A 20032-nucleotide genomic window follows, 5' to 3' on the forward strand; every position below is an offset into this window, starting at 1 on the left:
GCAAGTGTTCTCCTTTTGTATTTGACTGTCATTCCGACTTTTCACATCACTCGTGTGGATCAGCGGCTCCGAAGTTTGCTTATAGCTAAAATTTCGGGTGGAAACACAAAAGCAAAAAATAAATAAATAAATAAAAATAAATAAATAATAAACAAAAGTAAATTAACCATCCACTCAACGGCTTGTAATTTAGAAAATGGAAATATTTTGGCCACTCATGAGTCAGGGTACCACTCTATGCTTAATTCAAAGGAACATAAAGACAAGCTTTGTACATTCGGAGGCGGAATGGTTTAGCCTGGGTTGTTGCAAAGAGTCTTTTCCGTGCGCCCACATTCGCTATATTCTTTCCTAAATCAAATGTTCAAGTTATTAATTTTGAAGGGTAACTCTGTAAAATGAGTTGAAAATGACGTTAAACTGGTTAGAGCACATTTAGGCTTTAATCTAGTAATCGATACATTTCTTGGAGGTCAACTATTATTTGTGGCAGTGGCTCAGTGTCGGGCAGGGATGTCAAATTCATTTTACTTACGGTTCTTCTTGGAGGGCCGTTATGACTGTGAAACTATTAAACATCTTTTAACCGCCTCATCAAATTTACATGGGAAATTTGTGAATTCGTTTGGGAATCAGAAATTGAGAGTAATGGGTTTTTCAACTATTGTTTGGTAACACAAAAAAAATGCTTGTAATATTGCAATGCTACCATTTATGATATAACAATTTGAAATTTTAGTACAGATTTGAACAAAAATCATGAAAGTTGACACATAGGATTTGCCTTTGCGGGCCAGATAAAAATCACGCGTTGGGCCGGATCCGGCCCCCGGGCCTTAAGTTTGACACCTGCGCTGTAGGGTATTTATTAATCATTTAGAGTTGCTACATAATGCTTATTTCATTTCTTAAACTGCTTGATAGCTTGTTTAATTCAGGCCACCCCCCCCCAGGAAAAAAAAACAACAGAATTTTAATTCACTAATAATTCCGCTTTGCTCACGTGAAGGTTCGCTACGACGTTCTTGTTATTTAACTTGACGGCGGTGACAGGGCGCATGCGCGTGTTCTTACTTTGGTCTGGAAGCAGCAGTGCAGCTGCGTCAGGTAGGGATGCTTGCGGGCCAGCGCCAGGATGCGCTTCTCGGTCAGCGTGCAGTCCACGTCGTCGTCCTGCAGGATGACGTCCTTCTTCAGCACCTTGACGGCGTAGACCTCGTCGCCGCCCCTCAGCTCGGCCAGCATCACCTGAACGCCAAAAAAAAAACCCACGCAAACGAGCATTTGAGTTACGACCAAGGCCGGCAAACTTTAATTTTAACTTCAAAATTTATGCTTGGTTTTTGTTTTATTTATTTTATTTACTGTGAAACTACACAAAGAACATGAGACTGTTTATCGAACTACATCCCTCAAAGTCAGCGAGCTAAGGCTAGTGAAACTAGCATCACGATCGCAGTAGTTAGCTATGTTCAACATAGCTAGCACCGCTGATAACAATGAGTAGTCATAAATCTTTCAGCGAGGGATTTGAACGCACAAATAGGAGCAAAATATGCAGACTGACAATTTGGAAGTACTCACGGGGAAATATTCTTTATTTTTCTGTGAAAAAAGATGAACACGGCGGCATCTTACTGAGCAATTATGCCATCTTCTTCGTGTATGTACAGGTATGCATGTATTGCGCTGCCCCCCGGTGGCTGGGGTGTGCATAACAACGGGCAGATCAAGTTAAAGTTTGGAATCCTCATGCAAAAAAAAAAAAAAAAAAACCCACAGAATTCTTTATCTTCAATATACTGTAATGATCTTATTACTGTATGTTTTTAAGATGTAGATTTTTGCCGTGAAAAAATTTTCAATTGGTGTTTTTTTGGTGTCCCGGAACCGATTAAGGGCATTTCCATTCATTTCAGCAGGGAAAGACGATTTGAGATCCAAATCTCTTTAGTGACGAGGACAGTCACGGAACAAATGTATCTGTAAGTCAAGGCAACACTGTACGGACGTTTAACCCTTGACCTCTGACCCCAACCCCGTAACGTCTCACCTTTCCAAAACTTCCTTTTCCCAGCACTTTGATAAACACGAAGTCACTCAGGTCGATCCTCTTGGGCTGAGCGGCGCCGTGACCCTCGACCTCGCCGTTTTCCCGACGGCCTTCCGTCGCCGCGGCGACGGCCGACAACTCGCGGCCGCGGTGGTCGAAGGACAGCGCTTTGCGGATGTTGTCCAGCTCTTTGGCGTCTGCCCACGCGTGAAAAGATGAAAAGGAGAAATGAGGGTGCGGTGGGGGTTTTCTCGGAGGTCGGCGGCGGCGGCGGCGGCGGGGACGCTCGGTACCCGGGTCGGACGGAGACGTCGGGGCCGACCTGGACCGGTCCTCTCCCGTCCGAGGCAAGCCGGGAAGCCGCTCCGGGTCGTGAACCTGAGGGAGCTGTCGGGACACGATCGGCAATCACGTGGCACACGGCGCCTCCGCAACACTTTGACAAGATTTCACTTCTTTAATATTTTTTAAATGACATAACGAAGATGAGGCAGTTGGAGATGTTTTTGTTTTGGATTTATATGGACTATTTTTTTCTGAAATTAAATGATATTTTCAAAAAAATATTCAGATTATTTTCATTTTTTTTACGGCTGATTTTTTTTACTTTCTGCTAAAAGTAATACATCACCTGTGAAAATAAAATATTTAGCTTTTTTCATGTTTCCCTTTTTGTCACAGATTTACTAGGCAACCTTAAACGATTTCTGAAATTAAATTATAGATGATAAGATTTCAGCTCAGATGTTTTGGAAAATTTAATGGGAATTTTCTCAAAAATAAAAGCTCCAACTTATTTTCAGAAATAATAATTTGAAAATTAATTTTAATATTTCAACTTTAAATAAGATAAGAATTTGTTTTTGCTTAACTCAACTATACGTTTCACTTTTTAGAATGTTCACTTTTCTCTGTATCAATTATTACATTTTCTTCTAAGACCAAATTAATCATGTTTTACCTTTACAAATATGAATTTCTTTTATTGAAATCTTTTTGCAAAAACTAAAAATCACTTTTTTTTACTGACTCATATTAAATGAAATTCACGACAAATGTTGCATTTGGGTGATTTATTTGCTGAAATGTTTTTTTTTCCATCAAATTAACTTAAAAATGTCCCTTTTTTTTCTATTAAATGAGAAAACTTTCACCTTTTGAAATTTGTGAAACGGAGGAAAAAAAGAAATGTGGGCGTGGCTCGATGTAGTAGTTTGTCCCGGTTGAATTGCCGTATCGACCCCCCCCCCGCCACAGGCGTCGCCCGTTTCTAATGCCAGACGGAGGAAGTCGCCGCCCACCTGCGGGTGCGCTGACTTTTGGCGCCTCTGCGTGCTGTTGGAGATCTTGTCCGGCGTGACTCCGAGGTCGGACAGGACTTTGGCGATCCCGCGCGCGTCCACGCCGCAGTTGGGCGCCACGTTGCTCTCGCAGCGCCGGTGGACGTTCACCTTACACGCTGGACACACGCCAACAGGAGCACAAACTACGCGTCCAGGCTTTTACCAGATTCCCAACGACTTGCTGACAATTCAGACGTCAAAAATTCCTCCTTCCTTTTCATTCCGACTTTCTCTGCATAGCATGCGTGTACTCGTGGGCGACAACAAGGCACTCGAATTTTGTAGCGTGACACTTTTGAAACGGCATTATTTTCTAATCTTATAGCAACGGGGAGGCGGCACGGTAGCTCAGCTGGAAAGCGTCGGCCTCACAATTTCTGAGGTCCCGGTTCAATCCCGGACCCGCCTGTGTGGAATTTGCATGTTGTACTCCGGTTTCCTGTAGCTCAGTGGTTAGAGCACTGGTTTGATAAACCAGGGGTTGTGGGTTCGTATCCCACTGGGGCCTCCACTCCCTGAGAAGGGTTGCGTCAGGAAGGGCATCCGGCGTAAAAATTGTGCCAAACATATATGTGCGTTCATCTGAGATGACACGCTGTGGCGACCCCGAAAGGGACAAGCCGAAAGAAACTTACTTACTTACTCCGGTTTCCTCCCACATCCCAAAAACGGGCAACATTAATCGGACACTCTAAATTGCCCTAAGGTGTGATTGTGAGTGCGGCTGTTATCTGTCTCCGTGTGCCCCGCGATTGGTCGGCGACCAGTTCAGGGTGTACCGTGCCTCCTGCCCGTTGACAGCTGGAATAGGCTCCAGCATTCCCGCGACCCTCGTGAGGATAAGCAGCTAAGAAAATGGATGGATGGATTTTGAGGATTTTCCACACGCGTTGGCCTCACAGTTCTGGGGGCCCGGGTTCGATCCCGGCCCCACCTGTGTGGAGTTTGCATCTTCTCCCCGTGCCTGCGTGGGTTTTCTCCGGGTGGGCACTCCAACATGCAACATTAGACACTCTAAATTGCCCCTAGGTGTGATTGCGTTCGCTTGTCCGGATGTGCCACGGGATTGGCTGGCTAGCAACCTGCCTCCAGCGACCCTTGTGAGGATAAGCAGCTAAGTAATGGATGGATGGCTAGATCCTTGTAACTGAATGTGACTAAATAAAGTAAAACTAGATAAAATGTCATGGGTAAAGATCCATCCATTTTCTGAGCCCTTATCCTCACGAGGGTCACAAGGGTGCTGGAGCCTATCCCAGGGGTCATCATGCAGGAGTTGGGGTGGACGGATGGATGGATAATGCTATAGGTCCGCAATCGAGCCCGACCTACGTACATACTACATGCCCCCCCCCCCCCCAGAACAACGACTTTTGAGAGGCGGTCCCGGCGTCCGCTCGTACCTTTGCACTGCAGCCCTTGCCTGAGCAGCCCCCACAGCAGCGAGCCGCAGTGGTCGCAGAACGTGAGGACTTTGAAATTGTGGATGCGGAACTTGTGCGGCAGGTTGACGCTGAACCTCTGCGAGGCCACCGGCTGCAAGGGCGACATGAAGCCGCCGCCATTTTTCTTTGCGTTTCTTTCTGCTAGCTAGCGCCGCGATTGCGCGTCTCTCACCTCCTCCGCTTTGTCTTCCTGCTTCTTCATGGCGGCGCACTTGGTGATGATGAGCTCGTGGCAGCGCTTGTGGACCACGCACGTGCACACTTGCGCGCGCACAACAACAACGACAACACTTGAACGCACGTCCCGCACGGCGGGCCGGGACCGATCATTGTCGACGTCGCTCCTACCTTGACACTGGTAGCCCTGCTTGCCTAACACGCCCCTGATGGCAACACATGCACACACACACACACACACACAAAAAAAACAACCGAAAATTAATATCACGATGTCCTGTTTGGAGACACTTCAGTACCAGCTCATCAGTATGTCACTAATATCCGCCATTCTTTGCAGGGGATAAAGAACATAAGACCGCTAGTTGTGATATTATCTACATGTGTTTTGGCACCGCTTTTGTTCATTCTGTTGCTAACATGGTTATAGCACCGCAACACTGATGCTATTTAGCCTTAGCATTAAGCTAGCGGCCTGAAATGCAAAGCTAGGTGGTTGTTTCAAATACACAACTTGTACCGTAATTTCCGGCCTATAAGTCACGACTTTTTTCACACAAACCCTGCGGCTAATTTGTGCATTTTTTTCTAACGGCCGCAAGGAGGCACTCGAGCGGAAAAGGTAAGCGTGAGACCGGTGGAATATATGTGCTGAGGAAGTGACTTTTACCGGTATGTTTTTTTTTTTTAATTGGCCATGTAGTCGCTGTGCTCCCGTGTTGCTGCTGTGTTACTGCTGTGTCTCAGATTTTTAACGGCATGTTTTTTTTTTTTTTTTTTAACCGTCCCTGTTAGCGCCACGCTAGCTTGTTGCTGCCGTGTCTCGGTGATTTAGGTGTGCTTGTTTTTTTTAACCAGTCCTGTTAGTGCTGTGCTACAGTGTTGCTACTGTGTAGCTCCCGCGGCTATTTTTTATCGGAATGTTTTTTTTCCTCATTATCAGCCTTGTTCGTGCTACCGTGTTGTTGCTATGTTAAGCTAAGCTAAGGACAAGGCTAAGCTGGACGTTAAAACTTTGAAAAGTCTTTCTGCGTACCGTCTTTTTTTGTAAATATCTCGAGTTTCAACGTGGGATTCAATGTAGGCACTTGCGGCTTTTACACAGGTGCGGCTCATGTTTGTACCAAATGGTATTTCCTTTACAAATGTACTGGGTGAGGCTTATAATCAGGTGCGCTCTGTAGGCCGGAAATGACGGTAATTCTCTTCGTTTTAAGTTTGGTTTGACAGTAAACTTCAGCTGGGAGTGGCAAGAAAAGCTTGAATTGTTCCCTTTTAGCCAAACTGTGGCTTTTGCTGTGACGTGAGTTCGAGTTGGGTTCAAGTGCAAGTCAAATTTGTAAGTGGGGTCAACTCATATCTCAAGGCAGAAAAACAAATACATCAAATAGCTAAAAAGCTGATTGTGAGGCGCAATATAGCGTCGAAAAGTCGTATGCAACGTCAGGTGACTGACCATATGAAGTCCCGGCAGTGCGAGCAGTAGGTGGGCTGCCTCAGGTAGGTGGCCATGAACTTGTGGCCGTTGACCTGGTGGACCCGCCGGCGAAGGGCGCCCTGACGCTTCCTGGGACGCATCCGCTGGCGAAAGACGCGCTCCTCATTGTCGCTGCTGACCGTCACCGCTGGGGCCGACACGCGGGCGAAAAACCGTCAGAATGGAGAGCAAACAGTCGCTCCGTCCTCGCGTCGTACTGAGCAACGTTGGCAATCCTCGGAAAACGATTTGACGTCGGGTGACGCCTCGAACTTCCCGTGACAGGCCGTAACCCCAAATTTAACGCACGGGTTAAGGCAGGGGTGTCAAACTCAGTTTTGTTGCGGCCCACCTCTCCTTAACCGCCTCATCATATTCACATCACTAGTTTTGGAATCCGAAATCAAGGGTAACGGGGTTTCCAACTATTGTTGGTTGCGTGTAATATCTCAACATTATCATTTATGATTGACAATTTCGAATTTTGGTACAGGTTTTGACAAAAGTTATTTGACAAATACACATGATTTGCCTCCGCGGGCCACGTAAAATCATGCGGCGGGCCAGATACGGCCCCCGGGCCTTGAGTTTGACACCCGAGACACTGTCAAAATTACAACAGTGACAGAAAATGGCTGATTGGGTCCAATTTGGACGTTTTACATTTGGGGGGTGTACTCACTTTTGTTGCCATCAGTTTACACGTGAATATAATGATGTTGCGTGAGGAAAAATGACTATTTTAAAGGGACAGTTCATTGAAATTGTTGTTGTCCTTGCGGCAAAAACTTCTTTTTTTTTGCAGCTATACAATCGTTATACATCGTTAAAGTTCAAGATATTGTCAATACTTAAGATTGATTAATAATGTGTCAAATGAACAGACCCACAGACAATTGTAAAAAATTCAATAGATTTGTAAAAATCCAGAAGTGGGACGGTTCTGTCAAGCGGCAAAACTACACAACTTGGAGACCGCCTAATGTACATTGTAGCAGTTTTTATTGCAAGCATGGTTTTTTTTTTTTTTCGTTTGCATTGTTCCTTCAAACCGGTTCACAAAATATCTTGAAATTGTGAGGGGGTGTCTGCACTTTTGTGACATACTCCACATACAAGATGTGACATTTTCCTTTTCTCATTTTAAATTTGCACCTTGGCTGAATAAAGAAGAGGAAGGGAAGCTTCACTGCTGATTTGTTTTGCCTTTGCCACGTTTTGGCCTCAATTAAAAAAAAAAAAAAAAAAAAAAAAAAAATCAAAATAAAACTGCAAACACAGCAAATGTACACTAGATGGCAGTATAGCACTGTGGACCAAAAATAAAATACATACAGTACAGTAAGCCAGAGAGAGAGAGAGAGAGAGAGAGAGAGAGAGAGAGAGAGAGAGAGAGAGAGAGAGAGAGATAGAGAGAGAGAGAGAGAGAGAGAGAGAGAGAGAGAGTCCTTGAGTATCTTTGTGGGTTACTAATCATCCCATCTTTGTGGGGACATTTTGTCTTTGTGGGGACATTTTGTCAGTTCCGCAAAAGCTAACGTAAGCCCCTTTCGCCCGGCTAGACTCTCTGTAGACATAATATAACCGAATATTGGAGCATATTTTGCAACAGAGGACACTTTGTCCTTTGTGTGTGTGTGTGTGTACACTAATAGGTTGATTGCAGCTCTCAAGTCGGCCATGTGATGCGGAGCTGTGCAAACACAATTAAGTAATGAATACAATTTAAAGCCACACACAACTATGTGAGGAGTAGAAAAAAATGAAAGTATAGATTTAGCCTCCCGCTGACACTTTTCACGATGTCCCTCGTTTGTTGCCTTCCTCCCGCTCTCTTCCCTGGTAGCTCCATCCTTACCAACCTCCTACCGATTTCCTCGCTCTCTCGCCTCCGGACACGTCCAAAGCATCCAAGTCCGCCCTCTCTAGCCTCGTCTCCAGAACATCCAACTTTGTGCCGTCCCTCCAACGAGCTCATTTCTAACCCTATCCAAGCGAGAACCTCAACATCTTCATTTGCGCCGCCTCCGGGTCTGCTTCCCGTCGTCTCGAATCCGTCCATCGCGGCCGGCCTCACCGCCGTTTTACAAACTTTGCCCTTCACCCTAGCGGAGACTCTTCGGTCACATGACACACCGGACACAAAAACAAAACCCCCCAAAAACAGAATCATACCTTCACTCGTGGATTCCGAGAGATCAATGATGACGTAAACCTTCCCCTCGGGTTCCAGGTCCACCTGCAAAAACAGAACGAAGAAAAGAAACGAGATGAGCTCGCAGGAAGAGACGAGCGCTTCCGAAAGAGCAGAGCAGAACAGGAGGACGGCGTGTCGGGCGGTCGACGTGAAACATCCGCACGGCCGCGTCCTGGTTTTCGCACGCGGCAATCCTTTATTGGCCCGGATCTCTCTTTTTCGTCGGACCGGATCCTCTCTGCTCGAATTGCGTCCGCACCGCCGAACCTCGCGGACGCTCGATGAAAAGCGAAGATGTCGGAAAGCAGAGACGACGTACGAAGGGGGTGAGAAAGTTTGCGGGTTCCGAGGCTCCGCCGGTTGGTTCTTTGCGTCGGCGCTCACGTGAAAGACGGAACTTTGGTTTGTGACCTCCGCCGAGCACGAAAGTGCAAAAGAAAGAGAGAGATTTTGCCGTCCGTCCGTCCGTTCACGACTGGCCGGGACATGTCGGTGAAGATCTAGAGAAAGCGATTGAGTTACGATGTCCTTCTTTCCGACATTTTGCAGGAATGCTCCGTTTGTTCGGCGTACTTCGGTCGTTGTTGTCGGACGCCGATCCCGTCATGTTTATTTCTTTATTTTATTGTGGGGAATTTTGGGGGGGGGGGGTTCCTTGTGTTTCTGAGTTACTCATTAGTTCAGCGACGAACTGTACTACTTCATTTGTAAATTTTGAGAAACGAACTATGAAGCCATTAATTGGACACTCTAAATTGCCCCAAGGTGTGACTGTGAGTGCGGCTGTTTGTCTCCATGTGCCCTGCGGTTGGCTGGCGACTAGTTCAGGGCGTACCCCAGCCGCCTCCTGCCCGTTGACAGCTGGGATAGGCTCCAGCGCTCCCTGCGACCCTTATGAGGATAAGCGGCCAAGAAAATGGAAGGATGGATGGATGAACTATGAAGCAATTCATGTAGAAAGTGACATTCCCAAACACTGTACGAGGTAAAACAAATACATGTACTTTCAAAAGGAATTACATTTAAAGGAAACCTTTCATCCATCCATTTTCTTCGCTGCTTATCCTCACAAGGGTCGCGGGAAGTGCTGGAGCCTATCCCAGATGCCAAGAGGCAGGAGGCGGGGTACGCCCTGAACTGGTCCCCAGCCAATCGCAGGGCACGTCGAGACAAACGGTCACGCTCGCAATCACACCTAGGGGCAATTTTTAACGTGTCCGATTAATGTCGTGTGTTTTTGGGATGTGGGAGGAAAGCGGCGTACCCACCCGGATAAAAGCCACACAGGCACGGGGAGAACATGCAAACTCCACACAGGGGGGGGGGGGACCTCAGAACTGCGAGGCCAACGCTTTCCACCTGACCCACCGTACCGCCAATTTTCATCCAAATTGCAGTACTGCGTATCGGCGAGTACTGCGATGCCGCCGCATTCCGCGTGCCGACTCGTCGCGACGACGTGAGCGAAAACCCCCGAAAACTTCGCTGTACCTTTATTGACTTCCGCGATGCCGATGACGTCAGCGCGCAGACAAAAAGGTCAAGGCGCCAAACACGACACCTCCCTTCCTGCCGGCGGATTGAGCGCGCTCAGAGACGCAGGTGCAACGCCGACCCAAATATAGTGCGGGCCAGGAAGGAAACACACACCCGCGCAAGCCGCCCTCGCATGTGTGTGCGTGTTTATGTCCACAACTTGATTATGTATCGAGACGCAACTACCCGACCAGACAGCACAACTCTAAAACGTCTGCCAACTTTGTGACGCCAACATGACATTTAGCGACCAGTGCGCATGGCTCCATCCACTTTCTTTGCCGCTTATCCTCACGAGGGTCGCCGCAGTGCTGAAGCCTATCCCAGCTGTCAACGGGCAGGAGGCGGGCGGGGTACGCCCTGAACTGGTTGCCAGCCCACTCGCAGGGCACGTCCAGACAAACAGTCGCACTCACAATCACACCTACGGGCAATTTCGAGTGGCCAATTCATGTTGCATGTGTTTGGGAAGAAACCGGAGTGCCCACCCGGAGAAAACCCACATCGGCACGAGGAGAACATGCAAACTCCACACAGGGGGATCCGGGATTTGAACCCGGACCCTTACAACTGTAAGGCCAACGATCTAACCGGATGCTCCACCGTCCCCAGTGTACATTTTTTTTTTCTTTTATATGAGCAAAATGTTCTTGTATGCTAATAAATAACACACACACGCAAATTAGATTGCAGCCCTTAACTCAATTGTGCCCTGCAAGATTGCAGCCCTGCTTACAAAAATGATTTGCTTACTGTACACAAAAGCAGAATTATCAATCATAATGTACACAAATGTCCTGTACAGTTTTGGTAAAAATTTATATCTGATTACTTATCAATCCCCCCCCCCCACTACTATTTGTGATCATAAAATATTAAAAGGTTCTAAAGGGAGTGTTATGAACACCTGTCATCTTGGACACACACACATATGCACACGCATGCGCACACAGGTGCACTCACGCGCACGTATGCATTCACAAACATTTAGAAGTACAAAAACAAGCTAGCACTCAAGCTAGGTAACCGATATAAGCTTATGCGGCGGCCATGTTGGTGGAGGCAACATTCCCATCAAAGGCAACACACAGACATCGAAATGGAATCGTAATTTGCTAATTTCGCAACCGATTTTCGTGAGATTTTTTTTTTTTGGTGCGTGTCAATGCCAAAGCACGTGCTGTCAATACATATTTGGACCACCCGCAAAATATTGCCACCTGTTAAAGATGAGTTTCAGCTACCTTTTTTTGCGATTGTCCTGTGTTCAATACGACTAATAAATATACTATCAATACATCCGCCCACCCATTTCCTTTGCGCTTATCCTCACGAGGGTCACGGGGAGTACTGGAGCCTATCCCAGCTGTCAACGGGCAGGAGGCGGGGTCCACCCTGAACGGGTTGCCAGCCAATCGCAGGGGCACATCGAGTCAAACGACCATTCACACTCACAATCACACCTTGGGGCAATTTAGAGTGTCCAAATAATGTTACATGTTGTGGGGATGTGGTAGGAAACCGGAGTGCCCACCAGGAGAAAACCCACTCAGGGACGGGGAGAACATGCAAACTCCACACAAGCGGGGCCGGATCGAACCCGGGTCCTCAGAACTGTGAAGCCAACACTTTACCAGCTAAATAAAAATCATCTTCACCTGTGAAACATTACTTTCAGTTCGCCTTTTGTGATCATACGGCGGCACAATGTGCTGCAATCCTCACGAGTTATGACAGTTTGGTTGCCGTTCGCACGCCCCTCCTAGCTTCGGATCGCCGTAAAGGGCCTCACATCTACATAATTCATACCTATGCACCCGGACGGAGATATGAGCCCTGTACGGCGACCCTGAAGTCCACTTGAGTCGCTTGACGACAAGCAGCCGTCTGGCGGATCGCAGAAGCAAAAGAAGACTTGCAGATGTTTATTGGCTCAACCCAGCTGAACGGTGCTGTCAAAATTAAACACTGAACAGACAATTGTACGTTGTGTATTTAAAAGCACCGCATAGGTTTCGGGAAAGTCTGCTTGACAAATAGCATCAAAGCGGCTGCGTTAGAACCCTTCCAAAAAAACGGAACACAAACGGTAGCGCAAAGCATGCAGACAGACAAAAAGATGATTACAGGCATGTATTTTTTTTTTTGTTGTTGTTGTTGTTCTCGGCAAGAAACGACTATTATTACTGCAGCGTATCAAGCAATTAAGACGGTTGCGTGTATATTTGCAACAGTGAACCAAGCTGCAAATTCTTATCATGAATTATGAAATGAGGACGTTCGCTTTGAGTTACGAGCATGCAACAAACCGAACTCGCATCTCAAGGCGGCGGCGTGCTCCACATGGCGGAGAGGCAACGCAAATGTCAGCGCGTCGAGATTTGTTGTCCACTTTTTGCCTCCCGCGCTCGTTCTGCAGCGAAAGTGTGATGGACTGCGTGTTTACGCGCGTGTGGTTCTGAGCGTGTGTTTGGATCGGCGCAACAGAGGCCGTGTACGCGACGTCCTGCCCCGTTTACGCGCCGCTCTCCCCGTCGCGGCTGCGGCCTTGCGGTGTGACGCGCTACAGTCGGACAACGGCGAGAAACAACCTGATCAAGTTCAAATCCTCGTGGATCAATTTTTTTCAAAAATGTTTTAGAACTTCAATAAAACTCTCAAAGGAACAAAAAGTGAAGAAAATTAAAGCGCCACCGAAAGAGTTGAGGGCCTTTAAAATACAATTTTACAAACTCATAAAAATTCAATAAGAATACAAAATGTTGAGACCCCCCAGAAGGCCATCCATTGGTTGCAAAATTAAACTGTTAAACTGTTCCAAAAAGGGGCAGGGCGGTGGACGACTGGTTAGAGCATCTGCCTCGCAGTTAAGAGGTCCGGCGTTCAAATCCCGACACCGAATATGTGGAGTTTCCATGTTCTCTACGTGCCTGGGTGGTTTTTCTCCGGGTGGGCACGCCCGTTTCCTCCCACGTCCCAAAACACCCATGGTAGCGTAATTGAAGACTTTAAATTGCCCATAGGTAATAAAGTTTGGGCGACACAGTGGATTGGCTGGTAAAGCGTTGGCCTCACAGTTCTGAGGACCCGGGTTCGATCCCGGCCCCGCCTGTGTGGAGTTTGCATGTTCTCCCCATGCCTGCGTGGGTTTTCTCTAGGCATTCCCGTTTCCCGCAAAATCCCCCAAAAATGCAACATTAATTGGACATTCTAAATTGACCCAAGGTGTGATTATGAGTGAGGCTGTTTGTCTCCACGTGCCCTGCGATTGGCTGGCAACCAGTTCAGGGTGTGCCCCGCCTCCTGCCCGTTGACAGCTGCGATAGCCTCCAGCACTCCCGTGACCCTCGTGAGGATAAGCAGCAAAGAAAATGGATGGATGCATGTTCCAAGAGAGGGCAGGACGGGGGAAAACTGGTTATAGAGTGTCTGCCTCGCAGCTCTGAGGTCCAGCGTTCAAATCCCAACACCGAATATGCGGGGTTTCCATGTTCGCAACGTGCCTGCGTGGGTTTTCTCCGGGTGGGCACTCCGGTTTCCTCCCACGCATGGTAACTTAATGGACGACTTCAAATTGCCCAAAGGTAATAAAGTTTGTTTCTATGTGCCCTGCGATTGGCTGGCAACCAGTTCAGGGTGTGCCCCGCCTCCGGCTCGTTGACAACTGGGAAAGGCTACAGCACTCCCGCGACCCTCGTGAGGATAAGCAGCAAAGAAAATGGATGGATGCATGTTCCAAGAGAGGGCAGGACGGGGGAAAACTGGTTATAGAGTGTCTGCCTCGCAGCTCTGAGGTCCAGCATTCAAATCCCAACACCGAATTTGTGGAGTTTCCATGTTCGCAACGTGCCTGCGTGGGTTTTCTCCGGGTGGGCACTCCGGTTTCCTCCCACGCAAGGTAACTTAATGGACGACTTCAAAGGTAATGAAGTTTGTTTCTATGTGCCCTGCGATTGGCTGGCGACCAGTTCAGGGCGTGCCCCGCCCGCTGCCCAAAGATAGTCGGCAGAGGCTCCAGCGACCCTCGTGAGGATAAGCGACTCAAACGTGCACGGACGGACGTTCCCGGAAACACTACAACCCGTGAAAGTAAAGCACGTAAAGCTCCCAAAAGCGGGTGGGAGAAGATGAATGAAAAGAATGCGAGTGGGCAACGTGAACGGACTCACTCTACTCATGCCATTGTTGTTGTTTGGAGCATCGCCGTAGCAACCAAGACTCTGCAAGCATTTCATTTTTCGACTCTCAAGTGCGCGTCTTCATGTGACCGCGCTTTTTATGCTCGCGTATGATGACAACGTAGCGCCTTGCCACGCGCTTGCCGCTTATTATTTTGCCGAAAACGGAGTCGAGCGCGTCCCCCGAACGCAGCGACCTCCTCTCGTTCGTACACTTTTGTGCGTCGCATCGCACCTACGCGGGAAACCCCGAATTCGTACCTCGATGATTGCCGACCGAAAGTGAGCGTTCGCAAAGGTCGATTGTTTTTGCAGCGAGTTCTTAGCATTGGATCTCGTCAGCGGGACTGAATGAGGAGCAACGACGAAAACGTCCATTTTCACAAGTTGGCTTCCTCCGTCCGTCCGGTCCAAATTTGCAAATTTCGCAACCCAACAAAATCCATCAAAAGACGCAAAAGTCTTGGATATTTCATTTTGGAAGGATTGTCGGAAACAACCAAAATGATCATAAGCGGGTGGCGCTTAATCTTTTGTCTTTTCCAACGTGGCTCAGAGAGACTTTTTTTGGGTGGGTCTTCTTGTTTATTTTTTTTTTTTTGTTCGCATTTTTGAAATTTGATTTTACCTTGCTTTTATGTACCGTAATTCCCGGCCTAGGTTTAGGGTTACATCGATACCGACTCTGCCTTAGGGGGCTACATTTTCGAAATATTTTTTAGAGTTTCACATTTTGTAGCAGGTCATCAAACTTTGACGCACGTGAAAATATTTCAACAGTTTGCATCAGAAATTCGTACCAAATGTGCCTAAAATTTGGCAGCAATTGGTCAAAATCTCTAGGAATTGTTTTTTTTTTTTTTTTCCCGAAAGATCTTTGGAAACGACCAAAAAAAAAAAAAATCATAAAATGATTGCTTCAAGCCAAAACGGAAGACTTGCTGTTTCGTTCCAGGCGGGGCTCCTTTGTGGGTCTGCCAAATTTCATATTGCTAAATTAATTTAGCGTCAGGGGCGAACATTTTTTTTTTTAAACTGCTGCTGAGCCAATTTGAGTAATTATGTAACTGCGGAGCAATTTACAGGAATTATTCATTGATATCTTCTTAATCGCGGGTGTCAAACTCAAGGCCCGGGGGCCAGATCCGGCCCGCGTGTATCGACTTCCGTGATTTTTGTTCGAAGCTGTGCCAGAATCTCCAATTGTCATATCAAAAATGATGACGAGAGATTGCAAGCATTTTTGTGTTACCAAACGTCGAGAAGAGCTGAAAAACACGTTGCCCTTGATTTCTGATTCCAAAACCAGTTCCTAAATTTCGGGTGTAAATCGGAGGATGCGTCAATTGAAGCTTGTGACGTTTTGGCAGTCATAACGGCCCGCGATAAAAACGAGACACGGCTGCTCTTAATGACACAACGGAAGATTTTGAAAAAGCGAACAATCCAACGGCGTCCATTTAAGATTTGAACACGGGCGTGACTATATTAGGAGGCAGAACATCGGCAGCTCCCCGTCCGCTCGATTTTACGACGCAAGCGACGCCGACGGCTCGCCGTCGCATTCCGGACATTTCTGCGTCGCGAAAGAAGCGCGAGAAACGCCGGAGGGGCCGCCCGGGTGGGCCCACCTTCTTTCTTTCTCTTTTCTTTCTCTGGGAAGTCCGCTGACAGTGAAAACAGGAAGTTGCGCCTGCATCACGCCGCCTTTATTTTTAGACGCAAACGCACATCACATTACACACACACACACACACACACGGAGGCCGGCCCCCCGCTTCCTCGGGTTCCGAGCCTGCGCTGCACCCCCCACAGGGGAAACGGGGTTCAAGACGAGGTCAAGTACACGTTATTCCCCGCATTTTTACAAGCGACAGGCAAAATGTTTCGGTGTAGAAGAAGGTTTAACCTCTGGGACAAAACGACTCAAACGTCGTACGCAGTCATCGATACCACGATTGCCACAAAAAAAAAAAAAAAAAAAAAAAAAAAAATCACTTTCCGTTTTAAAAAAAAAAAAAAAAAAATTGTGACATTTCTCATTTTCCCTCTCTTGAGAAAGCATACGCACCGAGTCGTTGGGATGAAGGCTACCAGTATATGAAGCACGGGTGTCAAACTCAAGGCCCGGGGGGCCATATCTGGCCCGCCGCATTATTTCATGTGGCCCGCAAAGGCAAATCGTCAATGTCAAAATGCTTGATTCATGTGAAAATATGTCCCAGCATTTGAAATGGTCATATATCATAAATGATAATGTTGAGATATAAGCATTTTTTTGTGTTACCAGATGTGAACAATGGTTGAAAAACCCATCACGATCGGTTTCTCATTCCAAAACTAGTTCATGAATTTCACGTGTAAATATGATGAGGCGATTCAGGCTTTCTATGGTTTCAACCATGACAGCCCTCTTGTGGGAAATCCTAGCTTAAATGTGGCCCGTGACAAAAACCAGTTTGACACGCCTGAAATAAAGGCACTAAAGTTCCGCATGACGTTTTTGCCCAATTAACACTGTAGAGTCATTAGCACATTCCTAACACTTTTCATCTGTTTAAAAAAAAATGAAAAATCATATTTTACGGTGGCCTCGCAGTTCTGAGGTCCCGGGTTCAATCCCAGACCCGCCTGTCTGTAGTTTACATGTTCTTCCCGTGCCTCCGTGGCTTTTCTCCGGGCACTCCCGTTTTCTCCCACATCCCAAAAACACGCAACAATAATTGGAGACTCTAAATTGCCCCGTCGGTGTGATTGTGAGCGTTTGTCTCCGTGTGCCCTGCGATTGGCTGGCGACCAGTTCAGTGTGCCCCCCGCCTCCTGCCCGTTGGCAGCTGGGATAGGCTGCGGCACTACCCATGACCCTTGCGAGGATAAGCAGCTAAGAAAACGGATGGATGGATATATTTCACATCTCCTGTATGTTTTAACATATGTATGAATATTTCTAGATTTGACTTTGGGCTCTGCAACAACGAAAAGAAAGAAAAAAAATCATCAGGTCAGATATTAAATATATATTCCTTAAAATATGAACGATAAGAACGCAGATACTCGTGGATGGACGCCTGCTTTGCGCTTGTACAGCGCGAGGAGTTTGGCGCCGAAACTGGACCACAAACAACAAACGCGGGCGCTCGCGCTCCTTTTTGGCTTTGGCAGGGCGACCGATCGGATTATAAACGCGCACGTGAGTCTGATACGTCGACGGGGACCCGCGGGGCCGGCGCGCGTCGCGCGGAACGTGTCCCGACATGAACCCAGAAACGCGGCAATGAGTAGAACTGCGCGCGCGTTTGCGTTCGGCGTACGAAACAATGCGCAGATTGTGGAAGCTCCAAAAAAGGGAGACATTCAACCGCAATATGTAAGACGGTGCCTTTGTCGGAGGGAGCGGTGAAAGCACCACAAGCCACACGGAAATTTTACTCGCGCACGTGGGAAAAATTTCCACTGACTTGACGCGAAACCGGACTGTGGGTCAAAAGAGGCCGAGGCAGGGCAGCTACACGATACGTGAACCGTTTACTCCCATCTGATCTTCGAGATCGGAAATCGGACCGACGTCGGCAACAATTCATATTGCAAAATCGGTAAATTAACCGGGGTTGTTGCTGGGACCGATAACGGCGTCGGACGAAAGTTAAGTTATATATACATATATATATTATTATTTTCACTGACGTGACATTTTTTGCTGAATTAGCCACACACCGCTGCGCGCCGCCATTGAACCTCTCTACCTAGCGCGTACCCAGTGTGGAAATCTACGCAATACTCTCAGTTACTGTTTGTTTTTTTGTGTTTTTACGGGCGTCGCGGGACTCAAGTACACAAGAGAGGACTTGCTAACCGTTCTTCAGATTTTTTTTTTTTTTTTTCCGACAACTCTCGCCGATTCGCTGGAGCTTTTTCCAGAGTTGCTAGTTGCTAGTCTAGCTCCCCAAAGCCTCGCAATCCGGTACACGAGTCCCGCCGCGCGAGCGGGGACGTCGCGTTAACGCTTCCGACGAAAGACTTCGGACGTTCTGCGGCTCCGCGCTTCACGGAGACTTGGCTTTGCGGGCGATTGTCCGACGCTGCTCTCGCGCCGCCCGGTCTCAACCTGCGTCGCGCTGGTGCGTCGCCGAGCTTAGCTAACGAGCTGAATCGAAACTCTTTTCTTAAGGCTAACATCACAGTTAAGATCACTTGAAAGATTTGAGAATTTTAAGAATGGATTTTTGTCTTTCTCCCATTGTCATCAAATTTTAAACATTGCTTTGCTTGTGGGGAACTAATAAACAGGTTTTACTTTTTTTGGGGAAAAAAAAAAAAAAAAAAAAAAAAAAAAAATGGAAGAAATGGAGTTTGCCTCGATGTTAAACAAAATAATATTCCACCGCCTTTCATTTTCCGTGTTAGCATACAGCTAAGTGCTCTTCCTTCGTGATTTCCGTCACATAGAGTAAAAGATCAAGGGCACAGTACTGCACCTTTGTGACGCAGTCCCGAGTCCCATGACGTGCGTATGCCACGTAGACTGATAGTCGGTCTGGGCTCGACGTGCTGTCGGTCGCGTCTTCAAAAAAACGCAGTTAGAAACAAAATGTCGTCCACCTTAGCTATGTATGAGCAACGGGACCGCAGGGATCGAAAATGGCCGCCGTTCGAGGCAGCCCAACACGTGAAAACGACCCTTTCGATCGGATATGAAAAACAATGCTAATGCTATGCTCAATGCTAACCTTCTCGCAAAACAAAACAACGCAAGGAGCAAAATTCGTCCGACGGGCACGCGGATGATGTTTACGTGTCATGACGCGACGAGTCAGTCGAGGACACCCCGCCGCTGATGTGTGTCCCCCCCCCCCCCCTCAGAGATTGAGCTCTTCTTCCTGAAGCTTCTAATCAAGTGGTATGAACGCGCCGCGCGTCGTTAACCCTTTCCGTCGTTCTAAGCGCTCCTTCGGGACAGCGTGAAAGTGCTGATCCGAGATGGATCTATGTGCCTGCACCACGCCTCTCCACCACTGGAGTCGCCCAAAGTCTCGAAGCCCCCTCGACGACAACATCGTCGATAAATGCCCATTGCGTGACGTTTTCCATAACAATGTACGCGTGTTTAGCATAATTTTTGCCCTGACCGGAAGTCCGAGCCCGTTGACCATGGCGGAACCGATGACGGATGCAGAGTGCGACGTTCAGTTTTTATTGTGCATCATTGGCACTCCTCAAGGATTAGAACTGTTGTCAGATTTTGTCATTTCCATCTTTAGTTATCAAAATATGTCTGAACCAAATAAATTGTCATGTATCATAAATAATGAGATATGAAAAGTTTTATTTGTTTATTTTACCAAAAATGAACAATAGTTGAAAAGCCAATTACCCGACCAAAACTTGTTCATACATTTTTGGCGTAAATATGATGAGGCGATTAAATATTTTTAATGGTTTCACAATCGTAATGGGGCGGCACACTGGATCAGCTGGTAAAGCGTCGGCCTCACAGTTCTGTGGTCGCGGGTTCAATCCCGGACCCGCCTGCGTGGAGTTTGCATGTTCTCCCCGTGCCTGCGGGAGTTTTTCTCCGGGCACTCCGGTTTCCCCCCACGTCCCAAAAACATGCAACATTAATTGGACG

At 47.4% G+C, this 20032-nt stretch overlaps 1 protein-coding gene across 1 annotated transcript in view; it reads right to left on the reverse strand.

Moving 5' to 3' along the window:
• The window catches only part of LOC133509501 (protein kinase C epsilon type-like), a 42521-nt gene that overhangs the window by 19556 nt on the left and 2933 nt on the right, over positions 1-20032 (reverse strand). The window contains exons 2-10 of the mRNA XM_061836567.1: positions 8671-8734; positions 6475-6643; positions 5190-5224; positions 5014-5102; positions 4800-4932; positions 3355-3512; positions 2347-2440; positions 2054-2250; positions 1075-1248 (exon numbers count right to left, since the gene is read on the reverse strand). Of these exons, the coding sequence (XP_061692551.1) occupies positions 1075-1248; positions 2054-2250; positions 2347-2440; positions 3355-3512; positions 4800-4932; positions 5014-5102; positions 5190-5224; positions 6475-6643; positions 8671-8734 (1113 nt within the window). The remainder of the gene's footprint in view (positions 1-1074; positions 1249-2053; positions 2251-2346; positions 2441-3354; positions 3513-4799; positions 4933-5013; positions 5103-5189; positions 5225-6474; positions 6644-8670; positions 8735-20032) is intronic.

The sequence above is a fragment of the Syngnathoides biaculeatus genome, chromosome 12 (genome assembly GCF_019802595.1).
Source record: "Syngnathoides biaculeatus isolate LvHL_M chromosome 12, ASM1980259v1, whole genome shotgun sequence".
NCBI classification, from domain to species: Eukaryota; Metazoa; Chordata; class Actinopteri; order Syngnathiformes; family Syngnathidae; genus Syngnathoides; species Syngnathoides biaculeatus.